The sequence below is a fragment of the Salmo salar genome, chromosome 02 (genome assembly GCF_965601325.2).
Source record: "Salmo salar chromosome 02, fSalSal1, whole genome shotgun sequence".
NCBI classification, from domain to species: Eukaryota; Metazoa; Chordata; class Actinopteri; order Salmoniformes; family Salmonidae; genus Salmo; species Salmo salar.
In genome coordinates, this window is record NC_138292.1 from 38,203,095 (window position 1) to 38,215,609 (window position 12,515).

At 42.2% G+C, this 12,515-nt stretch overlaps 1 protein-coding gene across 1 annotated transcript in view; it reads right to left on the bottom strand.

Annotated features, from left to right (window-relative positions):
* LOC106582184 (thrombospondin type-1 domain-containing protein 7A-like) overlaps positions 1–12,515 on the bottom strand; it is a 103,015-nt gene that overhangs the window by 13,071 nt on the left and 77,429 nt on the right. Inside the window, exons 13-20 of the mRNA XM_082962675.1 lie at positions 11,516–11,710; positions 10,842–11,099; positions 6,648–6,826; positions 6,018–6,023; positions 5,605–5,738; positions 5,219–5,372; positions 3,632–3,773; positions 543–658 (exon numbers count right to left, since the gene is read on the bottom strand). Coding sequence (XP_082818801.1) covers positions 543–658; positions 3,632–3,773; positions 5,219–5,372; positions 5,605–5,738; positions 6,018–6,023; positions 6,648–6,826; positions 10,842–11,099; positions 11,516–11,710 — 1,184 coding nt within the window. The remainder of the gene's footprint in view (positions 1–542; positions 659–3,631; positions 3,774–5,218; positions 5,373–5,604; positions 5,739–6,017; positions 6,024–6,647; positions 6,827–10,841; positions 11,100–11,515; positions 11,711–12,515) is intronic.

Here is a 12,515-nt window from a genome sequence, read left to right on the forward strand (position 1 = left end):
AAATAGCCTATCATTCTCAGGAGCCGCTGGTTCTGTTCTGGCACAAGATGGGCACCCGGCTTGTATAAACCCTATTATCCCTGATTGAGCCGGACTGAAACTGGGCCATGGGTTCAATAGCAGTGAGGTTCGTTTTTCTACTGCAACCTGCAGGGTACAATTTGAGAGAGTCTGAATGGATTATGAATAAACTGAGTTGAATCTGATGGGGCTACAGCAATCCTCATGTGTAAACACTTCTAAATGTTTTATGAAGATACTGTACATGCCTGTCATTTTATTTGCCTAGAATCACTTGTGGCTGATACTGATCCAAAGAGATAATATATTACGTTATTGCTGCTCTTCTGAGCTAAATTAGTAATACTCCAAGGACACACAACTTCAAACTATTGACAGTACAGATGGTTCAGTTACTCTGGAAATGGTCCAATTTCAGTATCACTAGTATTGAATCAGTATTGACTTTCATCATAGTGGACCTGAAAGAGAGCTAGGATTGTAATCAGGAGTTGGGGATAGAGCGTTTAAGAGGATCTCACCTCCTTACAGAACTTGAGGTCGATAGACTTGCTGTCGCTGCGTACACAATCCAGCATCCGTGTCTTGATGCCATTCCCACACACAGCATTGGCACTTAGCTGACATGTGCTCCAGTCTGAGGGGAAAAGGCAGACCAGTATGAAAATCACACTCAAATTCAAGACAAACTCACAAACATACACTGAATATACTAAACATTCGGAACACCTTCCTAATATTGAGTTACACTCCCTTTTGCCCTCAGAACAGCCTCAATTCATCAGGGCATGGACTCTACAAGGTGTCGAAACGTTCCACAGGGATACTGGCCCATGTTGACTCCAATGCTTCCTACAGTTGTGCCAAGTTGGCTGGCTGTCCTTTGGGTGGTGGACCATTCTTGATACACACAGGAAAATGTTGAGCATGAAAAACCCAGCAGCGTTGCCGTTCTTGAGACAAACCGGTTTGTCTGGCACCTACTACCATACCCCTTTCAAAGGCACACATTTTTTTGGTCTTGCCCATTCACCCTCTGAATGGCACACATAAAACAATCCATGTCTCAATTGTCTCGAGGCTTGATAATCCTTCTTTAACCTGTCTCCTCCCCTTCATCTACATTGCTTGAAGTGGATTGAACAAGTGGAATCAATAAGGGATCATAGCTTTCACCTGGATTCACCTGGTTAGTCTATGTCATGGAAAGACCAGGTGTTCTAAAATGTTTTCTTTTCTCAGTGTACAGTATGGCCCGAAATGATTTATATATACACTAAATGGCTAACAGGGGGGCACTGATTTGAAGCCACCGCTCCTCCATTTTACTACTCCCCCACCGTTGTAAAAAATAAGCTATAGAAATTAATTTTATTAATGCCTACATTTGTTTTTACCAAGTTTATTCTATTACAGACACCTTAATGCATACTTTGAAATGGTATTATGTGAGCTAAACATAGAAATAATTATAAATAAATATAAAATAACATTTTCCTTAACGTATAACCTTTAGAAAGTAATAATGTTGCTGTCCCCACTACAATATTAAAATTCTTAAATATATGTAATTTTGTCCTTGAAACATTTAATTGAAATACTGTAAAGAGTTACATTTATTCCTATGGAAGACTGGGGAGTACCAATATGTCCGACCGGTGGCTTCAAAGCCTCTCATTGGCCAATACACAGCATTTGCAATCTAGTGTTTATATACATCATTGCCCCAAACTGGACAGGAGTTACACGTGCGAAGCTTCAATCATTAGGCAAAGGGTACATTTGATGTCAAAGCCTGTTTTAGGCAGTTCCAACCCCAAGCCATTTTCTAAAGATAGGATATTTACTCAGTTGAGTTTGATGGCAGTTGATTAGTTTGGCAACAGACGCATTTGGAACACCTCTAGCACTTGAACTCATTAACTGAACAGAGTCATGACCACTTGTAACACCTGCTCTGCCGTGCTTTTGACAGCTAAACTAGGGCACATGACGGAGGAGCACGTAAAAAGATCAAGAAAAACGCCAACGCCAATTTCAATAGAAGTGGTGGAATTGTCAGACGTGCGTAAAAGTAAAGATATCTTAATAGAATATGACTCAAGTTAAAAGTCACACAGTTAAATACTACTTGAGTGAAAGTCTAAAAGTAGTTGGTTTTAAATATACTTAAGTATCAAAAGTAAAAGTATATTATATTAAGCAAACCAAATGGCACAATTTTTTATTTTTTATTTATGGATAGCCAGGGGCACACTCCAACACTCAGATAAAGCATTTGTGTTTAGTGAGTCCGCAATATCAGAGGCAGTAGAGATGACCAGGGATGTTCTCTTGATAAGTGTGTGAATTGGACGATTTTCCATTCAAATGTAAGGAGTGCTTTTGGGTGTCAGGGAAAATGTATGGAGTAAAAAGTATCTAATTTCCTTTAGGAATGTAGTGAAGTAAAAGTTATCAAAATTATAAATAGTAAAGTATTTACATAAACAATCCTCTGAAGTGAAGCATATTGTTTGAATCCAGAGAAGTTGGAATCCCAGAACCCCAGTCAAATAACCATGTGGCTCTAGTTAAGCCAGGAAGCATGTCTACCCCCGAGGGACCCGGGGATCACTCAAACGCCTGCAACACTCTGACAAAGATGAGTGGCTGTTTTTAGCGGCTGTTTTAAGTGCTCAACTCCTGCTGCAAAGCTTTGTGGCACTCGGGGGAGTGGAAGGGGGAGATTGTGGAGAGAGAGAGAACGATTCAGACAAGCAGAGGCAAGATGGATCCTGGCAACATGAAATAGAGCATTTCCAGTAATGATCTCTACTGGTATTTTATTTACATAGTTACTGTGTGGCCCTGATAGGCGTGGGTGCCGCTGGGAGCAGAGCGCTACAGATTAGCAGTAAAGTGAGCAACAGACAGAGAGAGAGTAGAGAGAGAGAGCTACGATATTGAAGATAACACTACCCATCTCTGGAATCACAGAGGAGCCACCAAAAAAGACTGCAGTTTAATTGGACCAAGTCGTTTTGGAGTAGCACTAGATAAGAGTATGCTGCACCAAGAGTGTGCAAAATGAGTACACGACCTTATAGTGTGCATATAGACTTTTTTTTAAACTGCATTGGTTGGGTAAAGTTTTTTCAGTATGAGTAAAATTAGAACACTTAAAAGGCCCAGTGCAGTCAATAACATGATTTCCCAGGGTTTTGTATATATTTCCACACTATGAACTTGGAATAATACTAGGAAATTGTGAAAATGATGATAATGCCCTTTTAGTGTAAGAGCTGTTAAAAAAGGCCGGCTGAAATTTCTGCCTGTTTTGGTAGGATTGCAGTCACCAGGCGGAAGTTAATAGATCAAGAAATTGCTCATGCTAAGAAGCTATTTTTGTTTCTTTTTGACCATTTTGATTGAAAACAGTCACAGTAAGGTACTTAATTGTTACCCAGAAATGATTTGATAGTGAGGTAAAAACAGCTGCATTGGGCCTTTAAGTAACAGTGTAAGTAGATAGCCACTGATGAGGGAAAGTAGCTACTTATAGACAAACTAAATGGAAGATGTCAAAGTGAGATGTTCTGCGATTCATAATTATTATTATTTTTTTTACCTGTGATGTTGTAGAAATAGTGAAAGCAGTTCAGGTTCAGACTACATGGCTCCTTCTCTGTGGTGTCCGGACATTGTCTCCCTGCTCCAGGTGACCGGATGGCGTAGGCTGTCCGTTTCCTGCTGTTGTTGTAACTGCATGGCTGAAAAGTAGGCACAATTTCACATCAACATGGAGGGGTTGAGCAAAAAGGGGGAGGGTTGGGTATTTTTCTTATAGCGTAAATGATTTACAAATCCATATTGCAGCAAGTGATAAGAAGTCTACGTAGACAGATCACTGAACTGGAACTAAGCCCTTTTTCAATGGAGAGGCCTTGTCGCCATGATGTCCATATTTATTGAACATAAAAGTCGATTCAACTGTGTGAATTTGAAGGCTTCTGGATTATTTCCCAGCTCTTTCTCCATATTTAATTGTCTTAAATAAAAGTGGATTAACATTCCATGTTCTGATGTCATGCCATTCCCAATTCCCAGGGCTGCCAACTTTTCCATATCCTCTCTACTGGCATTCCTGGAAATGGAATTCCTAGGAATTTCGCGGAAAAGCGTTGAAGATGCTTCTCGAATAGATATTCCATCCTAACATTCCTTACATTCCCCTTTACACAGTGTGAGAATGGGAAAAACACTGCCTCTGGAATAACATCGCTGGAATGTTTTATTCGTCATGAATAAAACATGGGACAAGCCCCGCTGGTACCGGCGAGACTCCATGTTGAGATTGGAATTGTGGGAAGTCAGCATGTCAAGCACTTAAAGAGAACGGGGTGTGATTAATAATGGCTGGTGCCTTTTCAGGAAAACAGCAGGTGACGTCGAAACAGTTCAATCGCTCTTTTACAACCAATGAAATGTGTCAGATGGGGAGGCTGTGGACCCCTTACTGCGGTTAACTACTGGACTTTGATTATATTCAGTAATATTTTAAACGTGTCTATTTTACAGCTGTGAGACAACCATGGTCGGTCTGCCTTTACCATGTTACAAAGGCTTCCTAGCAGTGTCAGGCTGGAAAGTGAGAGTGGTTGATGATCTGATCAGAGCAGGTGCATCTGTTTCACTAGGGGATTTTTACATCCAGAAATACATTCACCTCCACTGAAGTCTCGATCAGGAAGTAGTTACATCGGTTTCTTTCCCTGTGTATTTTAATGGGTGAGAATTGGATAATGTGATTCACAGGCATTTGTTACCGTTCTGCAGCACATATTTCTTTTTTATTCTTTTTCTGCTTCCGTGGAGGAAGAAATATCATACTGTGAAAGATTCGCAATCCATTTATCCGAAGACAAACAAACTCTTTATGTTAGGTTCCAGTCTCTTTCAAAAAGTGAGAAATGGGTTTCACAGTTTCAATCCCAGGACTTCATATCACAGAATCAGTGGGTGAGTTAAGAAACTATCCTACAGATCCAGGGTCAGTTCTTACCACATACATGTACCAGTGGTTCTTAGCAGGCTGCAGCAACTCCAGAGAGGCCGAAACTTTTGTACAGATCCAGGACACCTCTTACCACAGCCATCACATACACACCATACATACGTGAATAAAGATGACTGGTCTCAGACCAGTTATTCTTACCAGGCTGCAGCGGTTCCAGCTGCTCCAGTCAGAGAGGACACAGTCCTCGGGGCAGGGCAGCCGACTTCCCCTCGTCCCCAAGGGCATGTCCTCCGGGTCACACAGGTAGTCCTCCACAGACTCAGATGGACCGTCAATAGTGTTCAGCATACACCTACGGGATTGGCCCAGAGATGTGTTCATATGACCTTACATAGTCAAAACATTTTCCAATAAAATCAACTGTCAATCAAATGCAATATATACAACATATTTACATGCATATGTTGAGGACCATGGATTTATACTGTGTGTGACACAACGGTCTTCGTATGAGGGAGTAGAAGATTGCTTGGGGTGGTTTTATTTAGTCTACAGTAGTGTGATGTAGTGAAAGGGTATAGTACCTGACTTTGCGTGTCTGGACACCCTCTCCACAGTTCTCCTTCAGGTCCAAGTTACTGACCTTCCACACGCTCCAGGGTTCAGCCACCCACACATACTGACTGCAGTCACTAATACATGGCACAACCTCATACACCTGGGGAAGGCACCAGGCAAGAGGTTTGACATGAATATGTCTATGGTTATTACCTCCGTTGTCGTTGAGTTTGGGTGACAAGAATAGCGTCAATGATATTACTGTGTTGAGATGATTAAGACATTACCAGAGGTGTTTTGTTAGTGCTTATGTCTATCCTTTTTAATCTTACCCCGCTACATCTGTGAATGTTCTGTACAGTACTATGCACAACAGGAGATATTTTGTATGTGGGACATGGTTGACAATATGAATTCATAATACTGAAAAGGGTCTTACCTGGGCCTATTGTGTTCATCCGTATCCAGTGTGCATTGTGGAATGAAAGTGACAAAGAGTTGGTATAATTGACAAATGCAAATATTGAATTGCTTAGATCAAACATTTGATTAATGTGACGTTGTAAATAAAGGCTGCCTCTGTGAAGACCACTTTCGAGAATTCAAACACTGAGAAACAGATCAACATGCCATGAATGTAATTCACTTCTCTGAATCTGTTTCTATTCATATTGAAGGTAAAAAAAATGAATTTCTCAAATCAGGGGCATTTTTGTGGATGGATCCATTTATAGTATCCATTCCCCTGGCTCTCTATTCTACCCAGCAAAAGCAATTTGGCAATCATGAGAGAAAGTAACGGAGGGTAATTCAAACGGAATATTTTCATGAATATTTCATTTGTTTCTCTCTCTCCTATGTGTTTGTAATAATGTGTTTCTAACACAAAAACGGTGTTATCTATCACAAACAGTGCCTGAAAAAAGAACTTATATTAGGAAAAAATGGCATCCATATTAGGAAGTCCCTCAGCTGTCAGACCAAATTCTTGAAAGATTTCCATTTTCCATTTGAATTCTTGAACTCATTTCTACATTAGACAGTCTTGTGAGTGTTTCTCATGCTGTACCTGGTTGATGTGGTCCAGTTTGGGGCAGGGTCGCCCTCCGTTGTAGGGTTTCTCCCGGAGCCACTTGGAACGCACTTTGACCCCGCTACCACATGACTTGCTGCAGCGGGACCAGTTGGACCACTCGCTGAGCTTACAGTCTGACGGACAGGGGATGATGCATGCCTCCTCAATGTAGCCTTCATGGAGGAGAGAGAGAGGTGTGAGAAGGGCCATAGAGGCCCTTAGAGGCCCCCAGGAGCCCTATGATGCATAGCCCTTCCTTTCCATAGTATAGCATCTATTTTGGTCTGATTGCGAAGGTTATGACATGTTATAAAAACATAATGGCATGTTCACGACATTTTCACGAAGGAGTTAAAAGCATAATGTTACCCATTATATTTTTGTTTTCTGTAATAAACAATAATATCATAATAAACTCTTGTGAAAATATTGTATGTGCAACTTGGAGAAAATCCAAGTTGCACAAGTGTAACGATATCAAGTGTAACGATATCACACGACCAGAAAACCAATACTAGCACCAACAACATGAGCAAATAATGACTCAACTGTTGACTTACAGAGACTGCTGATGTTGCTCTATAACAATAGAGCTACACTCCAGGGTCTCGTGTGGAGCTGTTATATAAAGTCGAAAAATACACTTGACCAGCGGTTTGGGTCGACGTAAGCTTTTTCATGTAATCTATGTTTCCTCAAGTGGCTGACAGGGTCATGACATGGCAACTGCGGCTGGCTGGCTTAAGCATCTCACTCTGCTTATTACTGCTGTTTATTTGGATCCCTACATCCCCAAGCCTGATATCCTGTGTCTGTCTCGACAAACACACAGAGGTCCCAGGCTAATTCACTGGAAGAGATTATCCATATGAACCACTGGCTACATTTCAGTGGAGAACAACACGTTTCTTCTCTATGCTTTCACGAGACGGTTGTTAACGAACGGGAATGTGCGGTGTATTGTATAAATTTGAGGGCTGGGCCTGAACTAAAGCTTCAAGGTTGAAAGCCCGAGGCTGTGTTATTGTGTAACAGCGTTTCCCTGTGGTGCCATCCAGATTGAATTGGAAAACATCTAAATCAATGAAGTGAACACACAAGGAGACAAAATTAGGTGTATGTGCATAAAATGCACTTTTTGACAACATTCTGTCTTCCTGAAGACTCTCTAGGTGCTGGATGTGTGATTGATTGGAAGCCCTGGCTATTAAACTGCTACCATTGTCAGCAGTATTTGACCCTGGAATCCTGTTCAAACATAGGAGCTCCCTGAGTGACGAGGTGGCAGGGAAAGAAGCCTCTCCGATCCCAACAGGGGTGACCCTAGTGGCACAGTGACACGTCTTACTGTCATGTGACATCACATACGCCAGTGGAGGCTGGTGGGAGGAGCTATAGGAGGACAGACTCATTGTAATGACTGGAATGGATGAATGGAACGGTATCAAACACATCAAACATATAGAAACCACATGTTTGACTCAGTTCCATTTATTCAATTTCACAATGTAAATGGGACAATATTTTAATCTTTTAGTTGTCTCATTAAATGCTTTCAATATTTCTATAGGAATTTGTATAATTTATAGTTGGTTAGAGATTTTTAAGTTATATACATTTGGGGCTATTGACATTTTAAAATATTGTCGCCTATCCCTTAAGGATAATGAATGCCAAACCAAATTGACCATGGGCATTATGATCGGTCGCGTGCAGCTGAGCATTCCTGAATTGATGATTACTTGGGTGCTGCCAGCTGTGGGCAGGATTGAAATAGGAAAACTTATACGATACCCTTCATTCCGTGATGTTTTCCTAATTATCTCTCAAATCTCAGTTTGGACGTGACTGACTTTATGAACAAAATTATCCTATTTACACTTTGTGACACTAGAACAAATGTTTCTGACTAATATCGATGCCACATAGGCCATTTTCTACCAGATAAGTTGTTTATTGCCTTCAATTGCTTTTTAAGCCAGCCCAATGAATTGAAATCATCCCTTATGTCATGTAGTTCATGGACCCTCACAAAGTTATCCGCTGTGTGTCTGCAGGGGTGTGGTGGAATGGGAGGATACGAAGTGCATATTGCATATTGTATCACATTTCTTGAGGGAGCCATGGAAAGGATGTGTTGCTATTTAATCAGAACTTTTCTGTTGCACAGCACAACCCATTGCGTTCACCTGATTTTTTTGCTGCATCATTTCAGAAGTTTGGAAGTGCCCCAATCATCTCTTAATATAATGGCAGCCCCTCCTCCTCCCACTACCTCGAACTAAACCACATCCCCACCACAACCTCACACACTGCTAGAGGTTACTGGTCCTTACCAACATGTCCGCCTTACTACAAGCCTTCACCTACAGCGCAGATTCCCACAGTGACCTCATACCCTCTTAACCACCCAATTCCTGTCAAGCCAAGGCCAAGCCCCTCAGAGCCATCCCATAGTATATAATCATAGAAAAGGGCATGGCTGAGTTACAAAGTACGGAATCCATACTAGGAACATTGCCAAGGTGAGGCGTGAGGTCTAAGGAGGAGGAATGGCAAGGTTCCTAAAATGGATTCTGTACACATGGTCACTAGTCAGTATCCCAACCAACACCTTTTTACCCACCATGGAGACTTTAACAATTCACACGTGAAACGTTAACCCCACAAAATGGGGGAAAACTCAATAGACTCCAACAAATCAGCAATAGATGAACTTGGTATGTCAAATCATCACTGCTGGAGTCCAAGACTTTAAAAAAGGTGAACAGTAAAAGGACTGTGTATGTCGTCGCTGTGAGCAACACAGCCTTTGAGTGTTAATCCTCGCCTCTATTGATATCTGGGGGGAATAGAGATAACTACATTTGATGATCTCTATCACAGCCTGGGGAAATATGTCACCATACACACAGTGATGGAGAGGACAATGTTTCCTCTTCTATTAATATTAACCCTGATGATGGGAGGAAGAGAGAGAGAGAGAGAGAGAGAGAGAGAGAGAGAGAGAGAGAGAGAGAGAGAGCAAGAAGAGAGAAAGAGAGAGAGAGAGAGTGAGAGAGAGAGATATGCAGAGAGAGAAAGAGACAGGGAGAGAGAGAGTCAGAGAGAGAAACAGAGACAGAGAGAGATAGGGAAGTGATATTGCATGTATTACGATACATACCGTAACGAGACGATATGTGTCATCTCAGTAACAAAAACACATTATTCTAGAACACTATCAATAATTCCTTCCATAATAATATACAGTATACCTTGTCCCACAAACACACACATATTTTCTTTCCTAATACGTCCCAGTGTCGGGCTCCAGTCATGCCCACTCCCGGGCGTACTAATGTGCAACTGAATCTCTGAGTCATAGCGTGGGCTCTGTTCAGAAATGCATGACATTGATGTGTTCATTTCTACATCTCTCTCTGCGCTACTGCTTATATCAGTACATGTCTTCAAAATTCAACTATTCTAAAAGCAATTTGTCTGCGTGTGTCAAATTAGAGAGGTCATTGAGTGTTCCTTTGCGCTTCATGTTTTAAGAACAAGGAGGTAAGAGCGATTCAGATAAGAAAAGTTCAGACAAGAATGTTTGAGAAAAGAAATCATGTCAAATTCAGTTGAAAAAAAATCCAGTTTTAAAAATAAACAGTTGTTTTAATAATAGTAATATTCATGAGAGCCAGAGAACTTTGAAAGTGGTAAAACATCTTAAATTCTAATACAGATATTGCAACGTTTTGTACACGCAGTGCTTATTGTTTCACTGAAATCATCATTGGAGAGAAACCTAACAACCCAGTCGACCCACATCCCTGCCCTTGGCATCAAACCAAGTACTGTAGCTGTGATTTGGGGCAGATTTGGTGCTGGTAGGTCAGCAGTCATCATCAGAGTTCAGGGGTCATAGTTAACAGAGCAATGCATGATGCCATTAGGAGCACACTCTCTCTGTGTGTGTATTAGTGTGTGTTTATTAGTGTGTGTGCATTAGTGTGTGTGTATATTAGTGTGTGAGGGGCTCAGGGGGGATTACGGCTAGTCAACTTTCCCCTGGGGGGTACACACACACACACACACACACACACACACACACACACACACACACACACACACACACACACCACACACACACACACACACACACACACACACACACACACACACACACACACAACAACTCCAGCCCACCGTGGCTGTTGCATCGTGAGGTCTCCACCAGTCTGTTGTCCTGGTCGTAACACACCATGGCCTGGTAGCGGTAGCCCTGGCCACACTCCTTGATGTTCCCCTGGACCTTCATGCCCAGGAGGCTCTCTCCCCCGGCCAGGATGCAGTCGGACCAGTTGCCCACGGGCTGGGCGTTGTACTTGTCACACGGGCAGTACTGCGTCTCGCTCAGAGGGTACATCTGGGTGTTCTTACACTTGTCCTTCTTCTTGCTTCTCCCTGAGGTGGAGAGAGGATAGGGGTTAGTAGGTATGAAGTTTGTGTTTGTGTGTTGTCTGCCTGCAGGTCTGTCATGTGCAATTTAAAAGCTAAACTCCATCCTGTCACTAGGCATTAATATGCATCATTATGTTCTCATTGAGTACATGTAAATATTCCACATCCAGATTAATTGGACCAGACCTCATTAAAATTCTTAGGCTGCTCCCCAAAACAAGAGACTTTATCTAATAGTTGCTAATAGCATCTATGCTGCACTCGAGCAGGCTACATGCTACCTCCCCTTCTCGCAAGGTCATAGAGTAAACTGAATCAGTCATGTGTTGCGTATAAGCTATAGAACTTCCTTAATGGACTGCCCCTGTGCAAAGGTGCCATACTACCAAAAGTCCACACGTTTTGTTACTATTCCTCACCTACAAGTAACCTCTTCCTGGTTCGGACCCCCACACAGTCAGCTGTGCAGGACGAGAACTTGGACCAGTTGGTGAGCTGGCAATCATCCTGGCATGGGAGCTGGCACCGCTGAGTGATGGGGGGCATGGTGTTGGCAAACTTCAGACACTCTCCAATGTCTGCCTGCGCTCCGTCCAGCTGGCGACAGGACACGGCTGTGGGGGGAAATCAAAGGCACAGTGTCCCTTACAGGGTTGGTGGCCATTTTGTCTAGGTCACAGAGATTTAGCAGGAATGGAGTTGCAGAAAAGGTGTACTATGTAATACAGGGTGGTTGTCAATTGAACACAGCCTCAGGCAGACTGTTTTTTTATACGGCCAGTAACAACTTAGAAAGAACAGTTAGGGTAAAATATAAATAACGATCAATACAGGTTCAATGTTAATATGTCAAATATGTTGAGTTTTGATTTAAAGGACATTACTGAAGATATTGCAATATGTGCTTTCATTATGCTGTAGACACTCAAGATACGATTATTTTTCTACCCCAAAATAACCTACAAGCAGAGTTCTGCCCAAACTCCCTTGGGCCTCTGTTGACTCTATACGTTTGGATTGCTGTAGCCTGTCGATGTGTGTGGGGTTGTTTGTGGTGGCATGTGTGTTGACAGTGAGTGTGACTGGCGGCCAGGAGTGTTCCAGGTCCCTCCAGGTACACAACAGTGAGACGCTGTGAGAAGCTGTGAGACGCCCCTGGGGTAAAGAGGCACTATGTCTCAGCATGTCTCAGAGAATGACAAACAGTGACCTGGATTCTTTAGAGCCCAGGGATGTTAACGTCTACTATCACAGGCTATGAGAGTCAGCCCAACGCTACAGGAGGATTGTGGATGTCAGATCGTTTGTATGAAGAAAAGCAAATGGTAACGTGACTCTTTCCATTTATGCATATTAGCACTTCACAAGTGGCAATATACAACATTGCCACTGATTATAATTCTCATTTGAAGCTATACG